Below are 27,124 nucleotides of genomic sequence, written 5' to 3'. Positions count from 1 at the left end.
AAATTATACAAGCGATAACCCATTACACAGCTACCCTCACTGTTACCCTCAAACCAATAGGAACAAAGGCCGCTAAGAGGCCACCGCATAAACAAACGATTGTCCCTTTTGACATGTTTCGAGTGTAATTGTCCGACGTTTACATATACCGTGTTGCTCGGCCGAGGTAAATTAATTTGCATAGAGATTCGAAATACGCCACACTGGGTTTGCTACAAATATGCCTGAATAACCAGGAATTAGTGAATGAAATACGCATCAATAGACCATTAAATAGTAACTGCTATCACTAAATATTTATTAGTAATAGATTCGGATTTGTTCACTCCAATACTAGTTTATTAATGGACCGGATGGTTTACCCATTAGTTGGTGGTAGTAGTCAGTGCGTTATATCATTATGACATGTATGATAATATGTACATGGAATTAAATATAGAAAAGTGTTGTGCAGGACGGTCCCAATTATGTAAAATTGTAAATTGTAAGCGATATAATAAAAGTTTAAGTAATAAAAGCCGGTCTGAACTGGATAGCACTTAGTGTCGACAGACGAGGTAGTTCTTTCGTATTGTATAAAAATAGTGGTAATAATTATAGACCTAGAGAACCCCCATTTGAATTTTTTTAAATCTTAATTGTTAAAATTCCGTCAAAATTTCACAAGAATCGTGTTAGAAATGCGACCTGGAGAGGAGAAAAGGCGGACTACGTAAGCATTCTCCCAATCTGAAAGGTCGCTTTGCGCTCGCTCGGTCAATTATACGCACTTAGCCGGATTTCCCGGTGTTCACCTCTATCGGCCCAAATTGGAGCGCAAAAAGATTGAACGTTAAATATTTGTTCATGTAAAAATGTAAATATTTAACGGGCGCAATTTCTGTTTGATATTTCATTCAGGCTCGCCACGGTAAAGATTGCCTCAGCAAAAACAAACTTAAATTATAATACCCGCAGGAAATACTTTTTGGATTAAAATTAGATTCCCTAAGGGCCAGGCGAAACCAGCCAATTAAAAAAAAATCTGACTGATTAAGGGAAGGAGGGATTAAAAAAAGTTTTGTTTAACTTACAGTCATTATAATTAATGGACGTAGAAACATTTGAGGGAACAATACAAGACCGACCAAAAATATCTCAAGAGTATGAAAATTGTAAAATAATTTTGAACAAAGGAGTATTATATAGACCATTAGTCTTTTTTTTTGCTACTTACAAACTAACTCGTAATCTAATGTCTAACAGATAACGAATGAGTAAATCATTCTAAATTTAAAATGGCTCTGTCAGTGTAGTACAATACGAGTACGTGGTATGCGCGTAACCTCTATGGTGAGACGGAGGTGGTATATTACCGGCCGGTGCTGTATAAGGTGTATTAGTCCGAATCGTCGTCGATAATGACTCTGCGCCTCTTCTTGTCTCCGTTGATCGGCAATACTATTTGCTCTTCATCTTCGCTGTCGTCTGCAAGGAGACAATGAATTGATTAGACGATTTCCTTTCTAAAAAAGTCTTAAACAGACGCAGAGATAGCAGAGACTCAGCAGACATAGTCAGACCTCGTTACACACATAGTTCAAGTGGGTAAAGAGGCAAGCATAGGTATGCAGGTTACACTACTTTCTTGCTGGTACAAAATAGTGTCAGTCCATAATTTTCGCACCCACTTCTTCTTTCCCCTGCCCTTATCCCACGTTATGTGGGGTCGGCACAACATGTTTTTCTCTTCCATTCTTCTCTGTCTTTCGTCTCCTCAGCACTCACTCCTTTCTTTCTCATATCCTCTTTCACACAATCCATCCATCGTTTTTTGGGTCTACCTTACGCTCTCCTGTTGTCATTTTTGACTCTATTGTATAAAATTTACCCGAAAGCTGTTTTTATACTAATATAGCGATAAACCGCCTTGATCGAATGTTGACACGTTCAGTTTATTAACTGGTGGGGACTAAAACTTTAAAAATAAAACTTACCTGAATCTGCTTTAGGCAACCCACTTAAAAATTCCTCCGTATCCGGCAGTTCAGTCTGCAATGTCTTCTTAGCAAACGAGAGAAAATCCTCACTATCATCCCCACCATTCACAATCTCTTCCTCAATTCTCGGCAATTTCCCTCTGCTGTTCGATTCGTTCGATTCCACGCTCCGACTTCGTTTCTGACTCCTCTTGACTTCGGTACTTGAAGCGCTTTTTACGTTTTCAAGATTACTTTCCCTCATCTTTCTCAAATTGGCGAATAGGTCGTCGTCATCACTAGATTCTGCGTTCGTATTGTCATTTGAGACTTCGGGAACGTTTTCGATTGCAGTTTCGTCTACTGTGGGATCTATTATTAACTCTTTATTTACAGCTTTGATTATAATTTCGCGCCTCTTTCTAATCGTTTCGAAATGTAAACTGCTAGGTATCCTCCAATATGCTTCCTAAGAAATAAATCAATGCATGAGGAATGGTAATATATCCAAAATGCAATAAAATACAGTAATTTTTCTAGCAGCCAGGCTGCTACCAAAGATATTTGCCCCAACGAACAAAAAGAAGTAAAACGTACTTTTGTAATACATTTAATAAGCATTGTGGTAGGTACTTAAATAACGAAATCAAATTTGAAATAAACAAATTCATACACTAGCATATAAAATGAAATAATTAATTGCTTCAGTAACAAAAACATGTCAGCAAAGAAAAAAATCATACTTAAACGAAAATTGTATTTTTTCCCAAGATTGAAAACTTACTTGCTCATCACTCGGCGGCATGATCCCAATACCCATCAAGACCTTCTTGAACAACTCGTTCTCCATGGCATCCACACACTCGCTGGACAGGGGGAGTAGGGGGATACCTTCGGCAGTCGGATCGAACCCTTCCGCCTCTTGGTCGAGTGCCACTTCTTCTAAACTTTCAGCTACCCACTTTAGTGGTTCCGTGAGACCTTGATATGTGAGAAAAATAGTTTAAGAGGACACTATGGAATTACAAAATATTATATTCAAAATTACCAACATTATACCAATACGTGATGTGACCCTAATCAATATGAAATTTTCAGATATGTTCACCACATCCGGCCCGATTGCTCTGACTGAGCTACTTACCTAATATCTATGTCGCTAGGAGACGTCTCTGCTTTGGAATAAAAAAGTTTTTTATATTTAAAGAAATTACCATCGTCGACAGTGCTGACCAATAACTTGGCAATTTCGTTGGCGCTGAGTTGGATCTGTTTCTTCGCCGGTTTCTTTTTGGAAACTTCTTTGGCTTTCACAGTCTTTTTGACTGGTTTCATCGTAACAGGAGATGACGGTCGTGAACCATCGTCGTCGGAGTCCGAGTGCGCCGACGATTCGGAGGAAGACGAATCTATTGAAATAGAAAAGTGAGGCTATATAAATAAATAATTTAATTGAATAAAAAAAATATTGGTAACTTGAATTGTAGAAATTATTTCTGGGAGTAAATAGGGCACATCGTTTCTTATATAAAAACGAATTGAGAAATACCTAAATGAAGGTAAAGATAGCATTCTATGAGTAAGACGGTTACGGTGTCTGATGGTTAGAGCCTGCAACTCCAAGCACTCACTTCTCACCACTATTTAGACTTATCGTTATCGCTATTGACTTAATTTCACGTTTTCTTACTGTATATTTTAAATATAAAATAAATACTTCGGCCGCCAGCGCGGCATATGACCCATTATTAAACACTAGACCAAGTTTTAAAAGGCTCAAGCCATCAAGGCTACGGCTAGCCTACTAAGAACGCCTTGTCCTGATGGCTAGAACCTTTAACTCTGCAACTTACCACTAGACTTATCATTATCGCTGTTGCCTTTCACTTCACCGTTGCTCTTCATTCCTTTCTGTCTCTTCCTCCGACACTGTTTCTTGTCCTGTATAATACCCAGCTCCAACATCCTCTCGACGAAGCTTCGCTTCGGTCGCCTGCGCGGCATGCGGCCCATTATTAACAGCATCGGATCTGTAATGGAGGGAAATGAATAGAACTCTTTACAATAGCCGGTGTTAACGTTATCCGTTTATTGTATTGTAGTCGTTACTGGAGGTGTACAAAAGGTGCTACGTCCAATATAATTTCATTGAATATACCTATTGGTTTGATTTATTACACTGTATTTCTACCTGTTATATGTAAAACGTATTGCACATAATTAGGCACATACCTACAATGAATAGGTGCATTAAAAAATATCATGTGATGATAGTAGTTAAATTTTAAAGCTATAGTTACCTAATTATTATGAAAGAAAAAGGGATTAGACGAGACTAGGACCATAAAAAATAGAATGGCTGGCAGAAAAGTAAATTATACCTATGTAGTTTAGAACCGAGATACCCAGAGAAACAAAATGACAGAAATTGTGATGAGGTCATTGATTGTATGTATGTATACATACAGGTAATACGGCTTTAATTAAACACAACCCTCTCTTAAAATAATAATAGTAAAACTCTGTGAAATTCGTTCTCTTTCTAATAAACACATTTATAAATGATAGATAGGCACTAAGGATTATCAACGGCTTGTTACTCGTATGTATTTAAATATGTAGATTTGACAGACGTTCAAGAATAAGTCACCACAATGGTTTTACAAGTTAACTAAACAGTGATATCATTACACGTTTAATAGAGTTAGACCAAGGAAAGCCTGCAGCGATTTTGATAGCCCACGCAGTGCAAGTGTAATTTACACGTCATAATATCATAGAAGTTTGACGTTTAAAATGACACTTGCACTGCGTGGGCTATCAAAATCGCTGCAGACTTTTTTAGGTCTGACATGAGGTATTAATTCAACAACTTGAATGGAGATAATGAGTTTAATCTAGGTAATTATTGAGTGTTTCCAACGGCGGGGTTAATGACCTCAGCGAGCCGACCGGCAGGTTATATGAACATTTTAAAGGCTTACGAGGGCTTACGAGTAGCATTCATAATTATAAATTATCATTATTGGATAATGTCGCTGAGTATTAAAAGATTGATTTATCTAAGTGAAAACTATTATTGTGACTACTTGTGCTTTAGGTTGACTGTACGCCCACTTTATAATGATTTAATTACTTATGCGGTAAACGTATTTAGACATGACTTAGAATGAAAAACATAAAGTGGCATTTAGGCTTTTTAAAATAAATCGCCCATTATTCTCATATTGATCACGGGTACTGGTAATTTTTATTGTGAAAACCTAGTCCTATTGTACTTCGCTATTCATATACTACAACCCTTAATTTTTGTATTTACATTTCTAGTTAAATTTATTCACGAGTACCACCCAACTGAAACAAGCGTCCATATTACATTAGTATGGGAACACTTATGTATGTGTGGTGACCGTGAGTTGTCGAATTACACTCTAAGTGATATTAAGCCTAGGGGCTGTCCATAAATTACGTCATCGATTTTTTACGATTTTTGACCCCCCCCCCCCCCCTTAAAATCATCCAAAAATCATGCTTCAAATGACCCCGTTTCCTCCTACGTCATGCTACCGTCATCCGATGTCCAGACCCATAATTTGAAATGACGTAATTTATGAATAGCCCCCTATCAGTCATAAAAGCCAAATGACAGGTTTTTTTGGAAAGAATTTCAGTTTTGAATACCTATGTAGATTAAGTCAGCAAAGGGTTTTCTTGTTTATAAAATCGCGGGTCACCATGCCAAGTGTCTGTCCGTCCGGTGGTTCGCGGACCACACCTAATACCACACGTAATTTAGTAATCACGGGTCCACGGACTACTATTGCTACGGGTTACGGCGTAGCATGTGTAGCATTGTTTCGACTCGCAAAATAAATACTTAGCAATTCATTTAAAGAGTTTTAATAATATACCTACCTAAATTTAATATTAAAATATTAAACACAAATAAATTATTCAAATACTTAATGAAGAATTGGCAAGTTGAAATTACGGAGGGTTTTCCAATGGGGTCGTCGGACTCGTCCGAGTCGAAAGGCCCGGCTGCGGTTTACTTTGAAATCAGGGGCTGTACGAGTATGTATCATTCATAATGATGTTAATTTAATTACGCCATTGAATCTAACCTATCTAATACCTAGGGAATGCTCCCGGTACTGAGTTTGTATGGCGAGAACCGGGAATTCCCGGTTCCGGTACTGTGTTTGTATAGAAAACCGGTACCGGGAGCACTCCCTACTAATACCTTTAAACAAGCAATCCTTGTTATTTATATATTTCGGGGATCTCGGAAACGGCTCCAACGATTTCGATGAAATTTGCTATATGGGGGTTTTCGGGGGCGATAAATCGATCTAGCTAGGTCTTATCACTGGGAAAACGCGCATTTTTGAGTTTTTATATGTTTTCCGAGCTAAGCTCGGTCTCCCAGATATTAAACTTTTATGAAATGTGGTGATGTCACCATAAGTTTTGTATTTCGGAATAAAATTGTCACTGCTGCACATATGCAACACGGCCCTATGGATGACTTTTGCTGTAGGTAGAAGGTAATACTTCTTGTTATAAACCCAATTATGTAAATCAGCCTTTTTGACACGCCGCCACTGTTACCTATAAACCTACATAATAATGTATGCTTCATACCTATACCTGTCAATCGTAGGAAGCACAAACAAATGTACACAAAAGGGATAATAATTGAGACCTGAAATAGTCCAAACTAGGACGGGTTGTGCGTAAGGACAACATATATAAATATAATTATTAGAATGTCGGATTGGAATCGGCATCTGTTCAACAACGGCAACTGTGACAAAGCGACGAATCCTTTAGTAATTTACCCGGATTTCAGCTAATTTGCACAAAACATTTGCTGGAATCTCCACAATCACATTGCTACGTCTGCGGTCCCTTGACCAAATCTTGGACGTAACTTAAGTAACTTTGCGAGGTTTTGCGTTGACTAATAAGTTTAAACATTTAACCAACGGGATCACAGGGCCGCAGGGAAGTCACTTTTATCAGGGCGAAATGGCTGGTAAAATAGACACGTTTCGGCACAGCCAACAGCAAGAATGCGGGCGAGTTCATATAGAATAATTTTACGGTTTAGACTCACTTGTTTTAAGTCACTCGCGCGACATGTAAAATTATTCAATGTTAGTATGTCTTACAACAGTTTAAATTCGAGTTCATGTTGAATTAAACACGACTTTATTGTAAATTTTAAGTTTATAGTAGGTAATGAGTGTGCGTGTAACTGAACACTCCACCCTATTTGTTAGGTACTTCTGCTGCTGACTGTTACACTGTTTTTGATAGTGTTTGGCCCCGCCAGTCTTAACCTAAGAATTCTTACAAATAAATTATAAGTAGATAAGATCCTAGTGTAGACAATATAGTGCTATATACATATAGTGTATCTGTTGTAACCGCGCCTGATCAGGCTATTCTCTTTAGGTAACCTTCTTTTGTCGTCCTACAAAAGGCCGTCCTTATCTAGACAAGATAGCAGGAGTCCGTTAAATACTTTAGGCAGGTCCTTTTCATTGTAGACGTTTTTATTACACACTTTTATTTAGCTTCACTGCGTATATTTGTATATATTTACCTACCTCTATGTATATAGTGTGCTTCAAATCTTATAAATTAAATTTGAACCACTTCCCGGTGTATGAGTCAGTTGAAATTTGGACTATACCATACCTACTTTGGCAATTTCGATGACAATGCAATAATATGCTACCAAGGAGTTGATCAGATGATGCAGTCGGAAGGTAGCCAAAGGAACTGTTCGATGGAGAAACACATTAAAAAAGTTTCGAGAAGTACTCGATAGACATCCAAATGAGAAGAATTCAGTCAGCAATAAATAACTGTCACAATTTTTTTTTTACAGTTCTTTGTTTTTACTATAGTCATACCACAGAATAAATAATGGTACTAATTACAGAAGACTCACTCTCTAACAACGCGTCTGTTACGATCAGGACAGATATGGCCGCTAGGTGGCGACAGCGCCACGCGCGGCTTATGGCTAGCCACCAAAATTGGTATGGAACGGATGTACTTTTAGCTACCTGTAGCAAAGCAACAAAATCGCGGAGAGAGCCACGCCTGATCATACTGACTTACCAATAGAATCGCCAAACTCTTCCCAAAGCTGCCTAAGCATGTCATCTTCCTCCTCACTGAACTCCTTTGGCACTCTCTCCCGCTGCCGCTCCTTATTGCTTCGTTTGGCGGGAGCGCAGAATATGTGGCCAAGCTCTTTTAGTTCCTTGATGACGTTATTGTGAACGTATTTTAACTGAAATGATTATAAAAACTTACCAAAAGAATCGCCAAACTCTTCCCAAAGCTGCCTAAGCATTTCATCTTCCTCCTCACTGAACTCCTTTGGCACTTTGTCCCGCTGCCGCTCCTTATTGCTTCGTTTGGTGGGAGCGCGGAATATGAGACCGAGCTCTTTTAGTTCCTTGATGACGCTATTGTGAACGTATTTTAAATGAAATGATTATTAAAACTTACCAATAGAATCGCCAAACTTTTCCCAGAGCCGCCTAAGCATGTCATCTTCCTCCTCACTGAACTCCTTTGGCACTTTGTCCCGCTGCCGCTCCTTATTGCTTCGTTTGGTGGGAGCGCGGAATATGAGACCCAGCTCTTTTAGTTCCTTGCTGAACTTATTCTAACTGAAATGATCATAAAAACTTACCAATAGAATCGCCGAACTCTTCCCATAGCTGCCTAAGCATTTCATCTTCCTCCTCACTGAACTCCTTTGGCACTTTGTCCCGCTGCCGCTCCTTATTGCTTCGTTTGGTGGGAGCGCGGAATATGAGACCGAGCTCTTTTAGTTTTTTGATGACGCTCCGCCGCGTTCGGGTCTGGTCGATTAGGTTCTCGAGGATCCAGTCGATGACGTCTGTTCAATGTGTTATCAAATTTACTAATATTATAGTGAAAGTCTACAGACTTTGTTACGAAAAAAACTATAATTATTAATTGTCAATTGTCGTCTTGTCAAATCAACTGTAGCAATAAACAATGAGAAATACACATATTTCTCTTATATAAGGAAAGGTGAGGTAAGAGGAACATACTTTATATTGACCGGGTTAAGACAAGCCCATAAATGTGGTCCCTCTTTCCCCATCTGATCTTTTATATGTACGTTTAGGGGTGCATTAAAAATGTACGGACCTTGATCAGTTTGTGGATTAGACTGGTTCTCCATATACAGGTTCCGTAATTCTTCTTCTTGTTCCTCGCTCCAGGTACCTTTACCCACTCTATCCCTGTCATATAAAAAATATTTTAAAATAAGTAGGTATATTTCAATACAGGTTAGATCTTATGAGTATATGAAGTATATGTTTATTATATGCATTATGATTTTATTAGGAATAATGAACTGTATTTTGAAAGATGTTTCATCTATTCCACTGAGACAAGTGTCCCAGACTGCCCCTATATTTTGTACTAAGTAACATGATTTGTAAAGAAAATTACATAAATGTTTTTATTTAGTTGTCCATAATAGTGATTTCATATTGCTATATATTCTTATAGCAGTATCGCCTTATTAACAATCGACACTAAATTCAACAAACACTTAAAAAAATCACAAATTCGTTTTATAATATAATGAACACTTACTTTTGATCGGAGTAGAGGTCGTATCCGCACTCTATATCGATGGCATCCTTAGAATTAGTCCAGAAAAGTAGCTCGATAAAAACTTTAGGATTTTTCTGCGCGACTTCAGTAAATTTCCTTAGTATAAATATAGCGAACTTTTCTAACTCCTGAATAAAAGGAAACGAAATTAATGATTGAAATTTTTATTTGGCTTCGTTTTGGGGTCGTCCAGAAATCATATGATCGTATTTGGCCTATTTTTGACCCCCCCTCCCCCTTGGTGATAATGATGCGGGTACCCTTAGACGCTAAGCAATCAAGGCCATGGCGCCGATGCGAGCTTTTATTATGAATGTTTTAAAGTTGGTGCGATGAATGTTTTTTATTGGGTAATATAAAATAGAGTGCATATAAAATAGAGCGGATTATTTGATCTGATTTAATTTTTGAGTAATATGTATTGTTGTTCTTGGCTTTCCCGCTTTGAAAAAAAAATTTACACGTGATATCCCCTCCCCCATCGTGATAATTCGTGATATTTTTCTTACCCCCCCCCCCCCCCCCTCTTCTAAACGATCACATGATTTCTGGACGACCCCTTTTCAGAAAGTAAAAACTAAAGTTACATTTTTTTTTCTAACAAGTTGGATTTAAATAAGCCTTTACCAATATTTCTCAATTTCTCAGTTGTAAGCGTTCCACGTGGCAGGAATTAATTTCGACCTGAATATTTAATTAAGGTGGCTTGGATTAATTCCAACCAAAGGATAAATCTGACATTGGCGTATTTTCTTGTTAAAAACATGACAACAGCAGTAGCTGTTAATTTAATGCGTAAAATTTAAATAGGTACGTATACTAAGTATAATATAAGTACATATGTAGGTATTATAATAAGATAAGGATAGTTTTTAGGCCAAATTCTGACACAAATGTACTAAATTTCAATGTCTACACAGTGTTTGACAATTAAGTTCACGTAATATCTTATCAATCTTATCATACCTTTCTTTCTAACGCGGATGGCGTTCTGTTTGCGCGTAATAATGTTTTTTTTTTTATATATTGACTCACGCTTGTTCGGTTTTCAACCGGGGCGCAATCCCGCGGCATCAGTACCAACCTTAAATTGAGGCATAGGGTCGTTGAGTATCTTCTGAAAGACCAGAAACAGAGACGCTTGGAACATCATGGCCGGTCGCTTGCTGTCCCACGCTATTCTGTGCAGCATTTTCGCGATGCAGTGGTTCGTGTGTGGTAGGTTCTTCTCGTAGCCGTCTAGAAGGGACGCACAAGCGCTTACTACTTTCGGGCTGCAAAATCTGGTGAATAATTAAAGTCTTGAGTACTCAATGCACAAAACATACAACACGAAACGTCGATTCTTGGTCACTGCTAACCTAACACGGTTATCCTCGCTTCGCTCGTCGTCCCACGTGTCTTTCAACTCTGACAGAACGCCGCGAAAATTTGTTGAAACGCGTTAGAAGTAGTTTTAACATATTTTAAGGCATATTCCAGCTTCCACCTTTTGTAATATGTTTTGGCCAGTACACATTAGTTTCAATTTAACCATGGAATTATAGTACCTACCCAAAGTAGTGAAACTGGGGAGAATGCATTCTAAGGCCCACTTGCACCATTCCGCTAACCCGGGGTTAACCGGTTAAACCTGGAGTTGCCATGGTTACCCATACAATTTGACGCTAGGTTAACGGTTTAACCGCTTAACCCCGGGTTAGTGGGATGGTGCAAGTGGGCCTAAAACGTAGGTTAAATTGATCAATTAAATCGCTGCTCATGCTCCTGTAGTGCAATTCAGATTTCGAGAGTTGCGATTTAGTTTAGCGAAAATCATAAACTCCAGTCATGCAAGCAATAGCTCATCTAGTCTGATCAGGTATATTGGTGTGCCATTAATTAATGTTAGATATTTTGACACACTAGTCGTCGAGTTTGGCAGCCGAATTTAGACGCGACACACTTACTCGTACCTCGCTTTTGGAAGTAATGTAAATCTAAAACTTCATTCATGACATTAATTATACGAGTATGTACAAACGCGAGAGTTTAAAGTGTGTCATAGTTTCTTTAGAAAAGTATTTTATGTTATACTTTTCTAAACTATGTTTGTTCCTGCATTTTAAAGGTACGGAAGGTACCTTGAAGAACCATGTAACTTACGTCGCAAACGTACCTCTGAACAAAATCATTGAAATCAAAGTCTGTTTCAACTATAGCTGCACTTCGTTCTTCTTCTTCCTCTTCGTCTACAAAGAAAACATTTAATAATTAAATTTAATTAAAATTTTCTTAAATAACTTAATTATAGAAGGGTTGTTTTACCTTCCTCGTCCTCCGTATTTTCTTGATTATTTTCCTCGATCACCTCTGAAAATGTAATTAGGATTTATTATAATAATTCTGTAAATATTTCTAAACTAGCCTTTACCCGCGAAGCTTTCTAAAAAATAAATATAAATACATTGCGCACGACAAATGTCAATCTAGAGGTAAAATGTATCAGGAAGAAAGATGCGAACGGTCCGTCACGTGAGTTTTTTAAGTTTCCATTGGCGTTTTCTAGAAACAAATGTCACTTGGCAAGGCCCCTAGGAAACTTAAGAGAACTAACCTGGTACTTCGACTCCTAAATCGGTCCCGTAAATGGTCTCCAGCATTTCTAGCTCCTCTTCTTGTTGAATGTCAGTCGCACCGAATATTCCATCCTCCGGCCACACTTCTCTGTTCAGTAAACAATTGGTAAGTAATTGTACAAGTCAACAACGTTTTTTTGGGGAGGTATGATTCTCTCTTCTAGTCTCTCTTCCTTCTCTCCAGTGACATTTGACTATTGTCAAAATATATTGTATGTATGTCGCAGTCGGATCGTATAATCCGCCGTATTACATTACGGCTAGCCGTTTTCAAAAACAGGGGCGTTTTGAAATGCGGCGGTTTAACGATTAGCCGGATTGAATGCGGCTGAATGAGAATCCGTCGGAATGTATTCGGCACCATACGTTCTTCAACACGGCTAGCCGTAATGTAATACAGCGAGTCATTAGCCGCCGCTTTGACAGTTTTTAGTTCCCATTTTTAACACCTGTGGCGCTGCCTGACAAACGCTGGGGTGTCCATCAAATCTGGAGTTCGTCGGACTGTTTCTTTTCAAATAACATTTCCTTCGCAACTTAACTAGACGGAGCCCCGCTTCGCGGGGCTCCTATTTCTGAACGGTTTGCCCTTCGGGCATCTGAAGCTACCTAACGAACCTAACCTACCTACCTATTGATTTAGTGAGACGTCCGTGAAAACATTACACTTTGAGGAAAAAAGCGTAGGTAGGTAAGTAGGTTAGGTTCGTTAGGTAGCTTCAGATGCCCGAAGGGCAAACCGCCCAGAAATAGGAGCCCCGCTTGCGGGGCTCTGTCTATTTAAGTTGTGAAGGAAATGTTTTGGAAAAGAAGCACGTGTAGTGCGGTGGGACCATGGTAAAAATAAATTAAATTGCAAACATTGTCAAACTCCGGTTACGTAGGCGACCGAAAGAACTGGTCACTCTACAATCTAAAATAGTAGTACGATGCGGCTAAACGTAGGCCGCCTTATTGAAGAACGTATCGCAGTGACAATCCGGCTAATCGTCGAACCGCCGCATTTCAAAACGCCCCTGTTTTTGAAAACGGCTAGCCGTAATGTAATATGGCGGATTATACGATCTGACTACGACATGTATATTGTTATGCGAAGTGAGTGCTGAGTGTTAACCACATAAAAGCTATAATAGACTAAGAAAAAATAGTTTGAATTTAGAATTCATAGGGTGAGAATTCGTCAAACATTTTAATGAGTTTTCCAATGTCAAAGCGCTGGTGGCCTAGCCTAATTAGGTAAAAGCGTGCGAATTTCAATCCGGAGATCGCGGGTTCAAACCCCGGCTCGTACCAATGCATTTTTCGGAACTTACGTACGAAATATCATTTGATATTTATCAGTTGCTTTTCGGTGAAGGACAACATCGTGAGGAAACCGGACTTATCCCAATAAGGCCTAGTTTCCCCTCTGGGTTGAAAGGTCAGATAGCAGTCGCTTTGTAAAAACGCCTACGTCAATTCTTGGGATTAGTTATCAAGTGGACCCCAGGCTCCCATGAGCCGTGGCAAAAATGCCGGGATAACGCGAGGAAGAAGAACTGGACAAAATAAACAACAAACCGGAAAAATATACATTAAGAGCTATAATTCACACATTCACCGCTGAGCTACGGTCGTAGCGCTACGTTGTAGCCGATAACATGGATTTCCCGGTATGTAGCGGAAATGCTTCGTAGAGGCAAAACGACAACGTATTGTGATTAGCGCTGAATGGGTTATGTAATGTTTAATAAGAATATTGTATTTTTGCTTGTTAAAATTTAACACCCCGATAAAGTTTCGTTTATTATAAAAAGCACACACATTTATGTTTTATCATAAAAAGTACGTATGCATTGTTATTTCCTGTAAAAATATTTTACAGCAGATTTTACTGTATTAATTAAGCATTCATATCTCAGGATTTTTTACCTACAATGAGTAACTGACCTATAGTTATGTACCTTACAAAGTAAAACTCGAGCAAGTATTTCAAAATAGTACATTTCGATGCTAGTGCGGAAATGCGGCTCGTGGCAAGATATCTCGGTACTCGTGAAGTAATGACATTTACGCACGTGTATCGAACGACGTTTTTTAATACAGTTGCGAAAAAATAAGAAAAACAACAAGTAAGGAATTCTAACCTTTCTTATTTTTAGATTTTTCAGGCAAAGCACTCCTTTGCAATTGCAGCCTTCTCACAAATGTCTGGCGGTGTTAAATTAATTTCAAACTCTGATTCGCTCATTTTATAAGCAACTTTTTGAAAACTTAAGATTGGAAAACAAAGTTGTTGTAAGTTTCGATCTTTCGCAGTGAAAATTTTTGACATTATGAAGAAGTGTTTTCTTTTTATCTTTTTTTCGACTATTGAACCCACTTCAGTGAAAGTTTTTATTTCAAATGCATGTTTTATAAGACATAAACAATTGTAAATATAAAACATTGTATTATTATTACCTAAGTATCGTTATTTACGATTATTTGTGTATCGTATATTTATAAAAACAATATCGAATGTTGCCTTTGGAAACTTAAAACATGCTTGCAGTAAGAAAAACGCCTCGTCTTTGACAGGCGTTTAGGCAGCTATTCCGTTCCATTCAGACAACTTATTAAGAAAAAAAAAATTCAATATACAGTATAATGATGAAGAGGTAAGTAAAATGTGAAATATGTATATTTTTCGTATTCTTACATTAACAGTAGGTTTTTATGTTGATTACGACGTTTAAAGGAAACTAATATTAACACATCATCAATAAGTAGTCGTGAATTGGAACAAGTATAAATTAAAAAAAAAATGGAAAAGTGAAAAGCACTAGTTCGCGAAAACCAACTTTCCGCACGCTAAACAGCTACATAAAGTAGTACTTTTTGAGCAACTGTATTAAAAAATATTTATATCAATTGTCTTGACCATTTAACAATGCGTTTTTAGTATAAAATATCCACATCATACTTTAGATCAATTCGAATACAGTGGACATATAAATTTTAAACAAAGCAAAAGTTATGTAACACGTAAAAATAACTTGCATTTATCGAATGTAGGTACTAGGTATGTACGTAAATAATGAACGTAAATTTCACAAGTAACATGCTGGTATGTTGTTTAAAATAAAACGTTCCTACATCAGTAATTAACAGGCATGATGAATGCCATTTCAGGAGGCCAATGCGAACTTACATACTGATGTCAAATTATGCAATTTTGCTATCATTCGCCCGTGAGTCTCGGTCGCCCAATATATGTACGAACAAGTACGAGTGAAATGCACGCGCGAATGTTACCAAAATGGCATCAATTTGAAATCGGAATATAAGTTGAAATTGGCCTCCTGTTAATGACGTAGGACTTTGCAACTCGTATCACTCACTCATGTTAAAATATATTTAATTATAAATAACGAAGTGAAGATATGTGCCATTGGCAGGTAATAGTTTTGTTATTATTCATTATTGAAGTGATATGACCGTTCAGAGTATCTCCATGTATACCTACCACGTTAACTGGTATTTTACGTGTATATCCTGGTATTATTTAGTAATATCCCGGCTATACCTAACAAGTAACGAATGAATTATTGTATTGTGAGAGTAGTTCGGAAAAATACCAGACGATTCAACGGAACCACGCCGTTTTGTCGCCTAAATAGTGTTTAGTTTTTTTAAGTTTATAAAAATGCATATATATGTTAGTCTATAAGGCATTTGTAATATAGGCCTTGTTGGCCGATTTAAATAAATAAATATTATAGGACATTTTTACGCAAATTGACTAAACCCCACAGTAAGCTCAAGAAAGCTTGTGTTGTGGGTACTCAGACAACGATATATATAAATACTTAAGTACATAGAAAACAACCATGACTTAGGAACAAATATCTGTATCATCATACAAATAAATGCCCTTACCAGGATTCGAACCCGAGACCATCGGCGTCATAGGCAGGGTCACTACCCACTAGGTCAGACCGGTCGACAAATCGACACAAGTTGCGAATCACCCATTCGCACGTGCGGTAAATAAGCACCATATGTACTGTAAAATAATCATCATACACAGTAGGTCAAATGAATGCACATTTGCTATTACTAGTTTTTTTTTTTACTGTGATTAGAAATGATTGATTATTTATTTTACTGTGAATACTCTAGTATTGTAAACCTACATAATATAATTATCTATAAATAACAACTATCTTTATTCAATATATCATATTATAAGTAATACATAGGCAAAGGGTTAGGTAATACATATGTGGGTAGGGTATAAAAGTGGTTTCAATCGGTTCGGTTTTGCTGTTGCTAGATACCTTACAGATCTAAGAATGTTTGTATAACGTTGATGGTTGTTGTCGGTTAGTACGTTATTAGTATTTGTAGTATTTAGGTAATATATAAATATATATGTTGCAAATGTATGTATACCTGAAAAGGTAAAGTCTCAGCGCAACGAATGTGTAATTGTATTTTCGACCTGCAAAGTAACCTGATTCTTATATACAATAAAAACTTTGAAACTTTGAAGAAACAAGCACACGACAATTAAGAAGTGAATAGAGTAGTGACGTACCTCGCGGCGCGCAGCATCCCGACGGCGTCCTCGAATTTGTGTTCCCGCATGTGCCTTTGAATGTTCTTCATGCACGTTTCCCTGCAGAGAAATCATCGTCTTTTTCATTGGACAGATTGCGAATCTGGGTTAGTGAGCATGTTTTCATAGAAATGATTTCAAATCTTTTTTAAACAAAGAGAACAGAGAAAAATATGTTTTCCTAAAAAAAAAATAGAAAAATAATAAATATTGAAAAATAATGTGTCAGTAATAGTGTACTTAAGAGGAAAGGACAGAAATCACGATCAGAAAGACAGAAAAGAATAAAGGAAAGGGGCAGAAATCACGTGACCGCTTCTTCATACAAGCGTAGTTCCCATTTTCCTCTCTAGATATTAACAATACCTGTAGAAAATACGTTTACGCAATTTAATGTATTAACCACAGCTAACTATGGCCTGCAAAGGCCAAAGACTCACTTCTAAATAACTATGGAGAAACCATAAACAACTGTGAAAATAGATGTCTGTATATTTATGCTATTCTACTACTACATGCTATAAATACACGGCAGTGTGACTAATTACTAATATCATATAAATTTTTTATCAGTAAAAACCTTTGTGACAGAACTTATGAGCCGACTAGATCCAGCATTTATTTTTACTACAAGAATTTTTAAAAGGCAAAAATAAACCATCGCACCATCGGCCAATAACAAATTGCGACGATAAAATCTGAGAATCGCAATATGTGGTCATTCAAAATAAAGGGACAGGTATCGGAAAATCTCATCGCGTGGTATTTACAAAACGAACTCGCTATTTTAATGGCACTTTTAATAATTGCATAGTTGGCATAATTTCATTAATACAAGTGCCATGAAAATAATTTAATTTTCATTAATTGCATGCATAAAATATCCAAGTAGGTAATACGGGCTAACCCTGATACGTTATTATTTCGCGGATTATCATTGTAGTAATAATTTCGTTTTCATTTTATTTTTATTAAAAATTATTGAATAATAGCTACGTGGTATAAGTAGGTATAATCTTTAATAGCTCATATAAATTTTATAGTAGGTAGGTATGTTGACTTATTCTAGATGTTGTTGAATGACAAAGGCCGTTACCTTTATAACAGTACTTACTTCTGCTGGTCGACGGTTTGATCGGAGGCGGCGTCAAACGGCGGCGGGCACTCGTCGACGCCGGCGCCGAGCACAACAGCTAACTGCGCACGCAACTCTTCCCACTCCGGTATTTCTACTTGCTGGCTCGGTTGTGGCCTTTCTACCGCACGCTTCTTTTCTGTCAAGTTGATCATAATTAGAAAATAATTCAGTTGCGTTGTTTGGTTAGAGTTTATCATCGTATAACTAACTCATGTGAAAAGTTTCAAAACCTTTATTGAACACTGATGGAAAATAATTATCCTCTTAAGGTCCATGTTCCTACGCATAGATCTAAATAATTCAATGTAATTTAAATAACTATTTTAAATTTAAACACAGTTGTATTTATTTGGTTTCGTTAGACTTCAAAATAAAATAAATTCAACCATATTTCCTATGCTGTTGATTTAAATTAAATAGCAAATTTCCTTTGTATAATAACGAGCCTTAGGAGGTTATATTATCATCAAATTCATGGTTCAATTTAACTTATAACTTATACTTAAATGATAGTTTGATAACCCCAAAAAATAACAGTCTGTATTAAAACCTTATCTCAAAAGGTTTTTAGTAAAGCTTTGAAAATACTTGAAGCGCTGCAGGCGTCTGACGAAAAAAGCAACAGTTTTCGAGCTCGAGTTTCGGAGCGCATGTAACCTGTATCTATTTTTTAATTCACGAAAAATAACGTTGCGCATATAAAATTTGATTAAAACACGCCTCAAACGAAATTTTCGTTATAATAAAAATAGCAGTTAGGTAATCTTGTTCAAAGTTTTTTACTACATAAAATGCCGCATGTATGAATTGTTTTAAGTATTACCTATTTTACAAAACGCTACAGGTTTATCAAATTATCGATTTTTGTTCATAGCGATGCGTTTCCTGATTATAATAACAGGTTATGAATTTGGATTTGTGTCTGTGGTTGATCATGGCAGGGCCGCCATGTGATAACTGAACCGTTGTCTTCAGATATTCCAGTAGGGAGTGCAGTCGTGACGTAGCAGGGGTTATGCGGAGTAAAGTGACGAGGCTAGTCTAGGTTAATGATTGAACGCTTAATTTGATAATGCCTAACCTTTTATACATGTAGGTTGTCGCTGAGACAAGCAATATGCGTTTATATTACGGTAAACCAGAGTGCTACTGTTAAACACCGAAAGTGGCTAATTGCCATATGACAATCAGTTACTAATTCTGTATAGCGCCGTATTACGATCGCTATACCTATAATTCGAATACAATGACACAAAGTATGAAATAAAGGAAACATGGAAAATCCACTGCTTCTACGGGAGACCAGGCCGCCGTCCAGTCAACTGAGCTATCGAGATTTACCCGTCTGCAGCGAACATAATTCACCTCACCATAATAATATCCATTTAATTTTAGTTACCTATATTTATTCCGAATAGTGAAGTTTCGATAGCAGACGTTTAAAAAAAAACAATTCCAGTAAATCCCCCATGTTATCGAGCTTCAATGGAACATCATTTTCGAAGCCGATAAAACTAGATTAATATGACGTAACATGTTTATCACAAAATTTTGCGAGACCGGCGTGGAATTAAACGGAGAACGTTCAAAGTTTTCTTTGAACTATTTTCCACCGATAAATTTAAGATTCAATTATTTTTACAGATATGGTTCTGACGAAGCCGAACCGCAATTTGGCAATAAAAGAAAATGGTACACTTTAATTAGTGACCACGAGAGATATCATAGTTTCTATAGGTTGCCCCACGTTTATTATAGCAGGTACATTTTAAGTATGTATGTATTTTTTGTGTATATATTAATCCCCTTATTCATAAAACTTTACGGGCCTGATTTAGTTAAATTATGTTTTATCCCTTTCTTACAAATACATAAGTCAAAACGACAGATAAAGACAAACGATTATTAGCTAATTGGGGGGGTATGTTGGTATCGGAAGTATCGGAGCTTGCTTATAACAACACCAAGCCAATTACAGTGAAACACTTACTTTTGGATTTCGCTTTCCTCTTAACTTTCTTCTGCACGACTAATCCCGTTTTCTTGACGTAATGTTCCAGCATTTTTAAAAATAAATGTACCGTTTCTACTAAATCTACGAGATAAGACCTGAAAATGACATTTCATTAGCAGACGTTAAACATTTTATCTAAAATTATAAATATAACACTGATAATTTTATCTAAAAATGTTTTTTTTTTTTAACTTAGTTAGTTTTTAGGGTCCTTTCTATATAATTTATACATATAATTTTTTGTCTGAAAAACCTTGCTTTTGATGACGTGCATTACTGATCATTGATAGGTATGTGATAGTTCTCAAATGTTTCGTTAAATTCATTATTATTTATTAAGTTCTTTTATAATTGCCACAATGCTGCATTTATTTAAATTAACAAAAAATACATCTAACGCTGCTTTTATTTCTGCGAATAAAAGCAATTAAATTCCGAAGTAATAAAACTCAACAAAAACACGTTGTTAAAATATCTCTCTTCATAAATACCTTGGCATTTTATTTTCATCGTAACTTAAACACGTCGTTAGAATAAACTCTCTATATTCTAACACGTAGAAAATGTTACTCTTCAGTACTTTAGCGGACTCTTTGACACTAGGGTCCGTACTTTTATCCATTGCCAGCAATGTGTTAAGAAGTTCTTTATAAGCACGGAGGGCTAGGTGTAGTCGGCGCACCCATACGGCGAATTTCTTCTTTTCCACTTTGATCATGTCGTAGTATTTCTCCATTTGCTGTTGCACGTAGTGGAACATTGGAACTGACATAGTTTCGCTAAAAACAAATGTAGAAGAAACAAAAATGAGTACCATTTTTGTACAACGTTACAGCATTGCGATACAACGAGGAAATGCCGCCAACATCCTTGGTTGGTATAAATGCCTTAGGGTCTCCCCAGATATCTCGACGCGCATTCGGCAAAAACCGATAGGAAAAAGCTTTATGTCCGCGCAATAAGAGCGAAAAAAGTAGTCGTTCGGTTCGGCTCGCATTGGCCGGCGCCTGCCCGCGCGTCGACAGCTTTTTCGCTCTTATTGCGCGGAAATAAAGCTTTTTCCTATCGGATTTTGCCGATTCCGCTTCGAGATATGTGGGGGCCTTAAGGGCCTATTTTAGATTTAAGCTAGGTAGTTATTAATTTAATTTATAATTTGTTTATAATTTGTATTGTAGTACCTCTGTGTTTAATTATGTACCTACGTAAGTTGTTAAGGGGTAGTGAACTGTTCTGTTCTCACCTGACCAAGCCAACTTGAAAATCATGTCCCCTGTTAAACTCCATAAAGAATTTGACGGCCCACAAGTAGTATGATTCGTCATTCTGCTGGGCCTTGGATCTCACCAGGACATCCTTTACGTAGTGCATTAGAGGGTTGTATGCACTGTTTAGGAATTCTATGCAGAATTCCTTTAAAAATAGCCTGTAATCATTGTTTACGATAATACGACGAACAAAAATATATTTCAAATTAAGTTTTTAAATAAAAAAATGATAAATCGTCAGGTGACAAGCAAAAAAAAAAAATTAAACAAAAATCGACCTTCTTTTAGTACTAATATGGTTCACTATGGCTATGAACTTGTGGTGGTAATTAGTGAGTTTTGCTTGTCACCTGACGAAATAATGAACTGGTACTAGTGGCTCTGGAACACCAGTCTAGGGGCCCACTGATAAACAGTCCGTCGGACGGTATCGGCCTGTCAGTTAGAACAAAATTTTGTCAGTTCCGAACAACTGACAGGCCGATACCGTCCGGCGGACTGTTAATCAGTGGGCCCATAACGCTCAGAACTGAGCTACTAAATCTTACCAGATTGCGGCAAATAGGTATGTCTATTATTTTTTAAATAGAGTTGTAAGACTTACACTACACTGTTAAAAATTATGTAATTTTAAATTAAATTATGTAATTTTACATGCAAAAAAATTACATAATCCTGTAAAATTCCCGAAAAATCTGGGAAATTTACGGAAAAATATGACATTTTACGTAATTCTCGTAAATTTTTACGAGAATTACGTAAAATGTCATATTTTTCCGTAAATTTCCCAGATTTTTCGGGAATTTTACAGGATTATGTAATTTTTTTGCATGTAAAATTACATAATTTTTAACAGTGTAGTTATTAATTATTATACCGTAATGAAATGAAAGAGCTTCTAATAAAACAGAAAAATAAACGACATGTCAGGAAAATTCGTGTTAAATATTGGTCTTACCTAATAGCAAAAGCTGATCTTCTTTCCATAGTCCCACTTTCAACCGGCCTGCGATTTTTTGGCTTGACTAAATTAGACTTTTTACCCCCGCTAAAGTCTAGATTAGAAATCTTGTTCAAGGGCTTCAGACAGATGATTTCATTTTCAGATATAGATTTCATGTTTTGTACTACGTAAGTACCGCCAAAACGGGAATGCCTAAAAGTAAGTTGACCCCTAATTAGTTAATACCATTCACAAAACAATACTACCTATTGACATAACTGAACAAATTTGACAGCTGAACTAGATGGCGCTGCACAATGCCTTTCGTTTTATGGTAACAAAAAAGTCAGACGAAGACGAAGTTACTGCTTAATGTACAGTTGTAGCGTTCAAAAGTGCATTGATAGATGTCAACCGTAATCGGTGTAATGCCTTAATATGACGGTTGAAAGTGTTGAAACATCTCCATGCACTTTTGAACGCCAGTGTACAGTCAGCAATACTATTCACTTGGTTAGCACCATTGCAAACTAACTTCTGTGCAGAGGCGGGAGTTCCTTTTCTCTGCAGCTGACTGTACAGGTCCTTATAGCTATGTCTAATTCGGCTGACAAATTCGTGACTACATTATGTATTCATTTGCCTATTCTATTCTATTGTTTATAATTGATAAAAATCAAATTATACAAAAATTGGCTTTCATCCAAACCTTGATGTTGAAAACTGCTTAACTTTATTGAGCCGCTGCTTATTCTCCGACATCCTTATAGTGAGTAACTCTTGTTCATCCCTCAGTTTCTCATCTGCGCTCCGCTGCAGTGCAGCATCAGCCAAGCTGGTGGGATTCTGTTCCCGCAGCAAGTGGGATATGATCTCTAGGATATGCATGAAATATTGCTTTTCATTTTCTGATGACATGTACAGGATTATGTCTAGTATGCCTGATTGATTTAATGCCCACAGCACCTAAAACATGAAATATATTTGATGTTTAAGTGAAAGATGCAATGTGCCTGCTTTAAGGTAAGTTTACATAAGGAAAGTACACACATATAATTATGATAGGTATGTCACTGAAATATGACACATAAGACATGGCGGTCGGCGCTTACGTCGCGTAGTACTGAATTAGTATTAGCCAGATATGTGAAAAATACTTTATACAAAGTATTTAAATACAAAATACAAATACTTCCTTAATATACTATTTCAAATGCAAAATACAAAATAGTTTTTGAAATTGTATTTCAAATACAAAATAGGTATTTTCAAAATACTTTTTAAAAATACAAATACTTTACGATAAAAGGTACTCTGAACAGTGAATACCTAGTCTGAATTAAAAAGTTTACTCGGAATTTCCGAGTTGAAAAGACTCTCTTCATTCTTTGAAAACAGTGTGTCAATCAGTCTTCTATCTAAAGTGCAAATTTCTAATTGTTTGCTCATTAACTGGTAGGATGGATGGATGATGGTTTTTAACGGCCAATTTTTAAAAGCATTCATTTAGATTTGTGTTGTTTTACAGCTAGTATAATGCCTCTCGTTGGTGTGACGAAAACGTCTCGTTTGTGTTTCACCAGGGCAGAAAAGTTTGTTCTCCTCTCGTACCTTGAAACCCTCGCCTCGCAACACTCTAAATTCCACTTTTTTAACGCTTGTCGTCATGTGCGACGTTACTATACAGATTCAACAGTTCCATGTTAAAAGAATGAGAGAGTTGCCAGGATTGTAACATCAGAAGAGATGTAACTCCTACCTACATTAGCTACTATAAAGTATTTTGTATTTTGAAAATAGAAAATAGGTCCCAAAAACTATTTCAAATAAAATACAAAATAGTTTTCTTCAAAAGGTATTCAAATACAAAATACAAAATAGGCATTTTGCATTTTGTATTTGCATTTTAAATACAAGTATTTCAAATAAGTCACATCTCTGGTATTAGCACGACGCCAATAGGGGCGTACGCGCCGACTGCCATAAGGTCCCTTTTGATCTGGATTGTCACAATTTGTTGAGTCAGATACACCTTTAGTTGGTTGGGTAAATGTGATAAACATGTGACAAGACTGAATTAGCTTTAAGCAAAATTATGTGTAAATATATTTCAAGTACTCTTTTATTTAAAATAACATGATACAAAAGGCAGCTTTTCATAATGACTAAAATTGGCTATCTAGTTAGATGTAGTTACATTTACATTCCAAAAAAATGCACAAAAAATATTATCCAGAAAAGATATGTAGGATCCAAATTGTTCCATACAAGTAGAATCCATTAAATCAAACCCAAGGGATGACACAGACATGTTTGTGGAAGTCATTAAGATCACGGTAGCTCTTACTTGATCGTGCACACTGGCATCATTCTCTGGCCTCCGTTCCTTGTCCAAGTCCGAGGGCACATGGAGCACATTTCTGATGAGAATTAGTATTCTCTCAATGATCAGCCCTGTGTCTTCATCTCGTTCACTCCAGTCCTAAACATATAAGAACCAGCATAAGAATGAAATTAACACCTGGTGGTCAGACATGCAGAAAGAGAACCCGAGTATGCAGACAAGCCAGAACAGAGCACTGCAGTGAAGACATACAAGGAGACTCGGCGCCAGGTAGACTGAGAAGAGGGACAGGCAAAGAAGAAGATAAGAATAAAATCAACATAGTCAACAAATTCATAACTCAAATTCAACTCATAACTAAAATAAGATAGAGTTAACTGAAATATGTAGACATGTCCCTATTTAAAATGTATAATACTTTAAAATGCTGTCAGTTACTTATGTTTAGAACTAAGCACATTTCACGATAAGCCTCAATTATTTATGGCAGTTGCGATGGAGTCTGTCTGGAGCCATCCATATCCACGAGGAGCTAACAATACAAATGTGAAATACGCTCTGAGGCTGCCCGTTGTGTGGAAATCATACATTATCCTTCCATTTTTTGCAAGCAAATAAGGGTATATTGTATATATAAGGACTGTATCGTTTATTATGGGTACAGATAAAACCTGGTCTAACTGTTGATGTGTGTATTATTTTGTATTACTATGTTCTTAAGGTATAATCTGGGGGTATTTTTAAGCCATATCTGATATAAGAAGGTTTTACATTTATTTTATTTTAGGGACTTTATGATGATTTTAATACCATCTAGCAAATATAATTTTGACAAGCTTATCAAGCTTAATTTTAGACTATTTCACCGATTCCTTGGTACGATTTAAAGAAACAAAAGGTTAATATGCTGCCAAAATATGCCATATTTAGTATCCTTTTCATGATTGCTCAATTGAACATCCAGAGAATAAATGTGGTGAATTTTTATCTTTACATGAAAACGACTTTTTATGCAACATTTTGGATTCCCGTCAATTTCTGACACAAGCGAAATGAGGGAAACAGCTAAAAGAATCTACCGAAATCCAAAGCCTAACGGACATTCATGACGTTGAACCATGGCTAGAACAGGTTGATAGAAACACTCCATGATGGTTATATTGTATACCAAAGTTGGGGTTGTCATAAGTAACATGCCATATTCTCTAAAAGGCCACCATGCACAGATCCAAAACTTTTTTTCCAACTAAAAGAAATCATTAGACTATGCCCAGATGTTTCGCTTTACGAATCATATGTAATTGCTGTTTACATAGTACGATTTTTTTTGTGTAATATCTCGTCTTGTTCGCAAACCACAAATTTTCTTGTACAGGACGAAATGTTACTTATTATTAAAGCACTAATTAAACTATATGTGTAATTCTTTAATAAAAATATAATAACAGAAAAAACGGCTAAGTAAAGTTGTACCCATAATAAACAAAACAGTCCTTACAATAGAACCTTAAATGTAAATGGCAAAACTTCTCTTATGAAGAGAAGTGAATAAGTAAACAAAACTACTTACAATTTCTAGGATCTTAGTCAACTTCTTTGCAAAAACATTCCAAGTCTCAACTTTAGTGAATGCTTCTTCTTTATAGTTCTGCAGATGGAGTAATATCAGCAGATAATTGTGCCGGGCAGTTCGCTCAGTTGGCACTTCTTCTCTGTACAGCAATAGCGCTGGGTTTGTTAGGTTTACCAGAAGCCTAAAATAAAATTATAGAAATATTAAACTTCATAAATGAAATCTTAATGGCTTAAATTAAACTTTATAAACAATAATAAAGTTCGAAGTACCTGAGAGTAACGTCAAACAGTTCCGTATTTTCCCAGTGGTCAATCAACATAGGTATTAGATCAGTCTGCAACACTTTTGTTTGACCGAAATGTCTCCGAATTTCGTGGTCCTCGCCATCACGACGTAAGTATCTTATTAAGTCTTTTACCGTATTAAGAGTGTAGTCGTCTATCAAGTACTTCCCGGTCCTCTTGTCGAACGTACCCAGTGCATTGCATGTTGCAGAAAGTTCTGCAGAGAGTAGTGAACTCATTTTGTTTTGGATATGCTTAGCCGTAACTAAAATCTAAGTTGATTACGCATTATAGGCGTATAAACTCGACAGTAATCACATTTAAAGCACTTTTAAAGAATTTGTTTGCACATTATTATTCTTTCACTGACATGATGACTGTCTGGTTGACTTCTAAAAGCCCGCGAAATGAAGTGACTTCATGCGCAATGGCACACGAACAGAAATGGTAAACTTTTAGAATCTTTATAAATAATTTTGGTTGTTAAATATTACTAAATTATTCAATAATGTTTATAAGTATTAAATTGTGCACATCTATTGCTGCAATAATTAAATAAATTCGTTAGTCAATCGTCGTTGTGATCATACTCTGCGTGAATCGGAGCTCACCTTGCAGGATGTTCCGAGTTACGCAAGTTTCGGTTGACGATGTGCTTTGAATAATCTGTAGGCTACAAGGGCCCAACGTTTTCTGTTCTCTTTCATGTCGCAGCA

General features: G+C 36.6%; 1 protein-coding gene across 1 annotated transcript; it reads right to left on the bottom strand.

Moving 5' to 3' along the window:
- Nucleotides 1-768: 768 nt before the first annotated feature.
- LOC134792218 (protein timeless homolog) lies at nucleotides 769-26,762 on the bottom strand. Its single transcript, XM_063763471.1, has 22 exons — nucleotides 26,394-26,762; nucleotides 26,119-26,302; nucleotides 24,552-24,686; nucleotides 22,914-23,170; nucleotides 22,220-22,417; nucleotides 21,237-21,419; nucleotides 20,485-20,772; nucleotides 19,970-20,088; nucleotides 17,956-18,115; nucleotides 16,821-16,901; nucleotides 12,238-12,347; nucleotides 11,949-11,993; nucleotides 11,800-11,872; nucleotides 10,726-10,924; nucleotides 9,621-9,769; nucleotides 9,165-9,259; nucleotides 8,677-8,886; nucleotides 3,812-3,988; nucleotides 3,173-3,367; nucleotides 2,743-2,939; nucleotides 1,977-2,427; nucleotides 769-1,467 (listed from the first exon to the last, which is right to left on the bottom strand). The coding sequence occupies exons 1-22, from the start codon at nucleotides 26,645-26,647 to the stop codon at nucleotides 1,379-1,381; spliced, it is 3,849 nt and encodes a 1,282-aa protein (XP_063619541.1). The 5' UTR covers nucleotides 26,648-26,762; the 3' UTR covers nucleotides 769-1,378.
- Between the last annotated feature and the right edge of the window lie 362 nt (nucleotides 26,763-27,124).

This window comes from Cydia splendana, chromosome 7 (assembly GCF_910591565.1).
Source record: "Cydia splendana chromosome 7, ilCydSple1.2, whole genome shotgun sequence".
NCBI classification, from domain to species: domain Eukaryota; kingdom Metazoa; phylum Arthropoda; class Insecta; order Lepidoptera; family Tortricidae; genus Cydia; species Cydia splendana.
The sequence above is the reverse complement of the archived record's forward strand: the minus strand, read 5'-3'. Positions and strand labels throughout refer to the sequence as shown.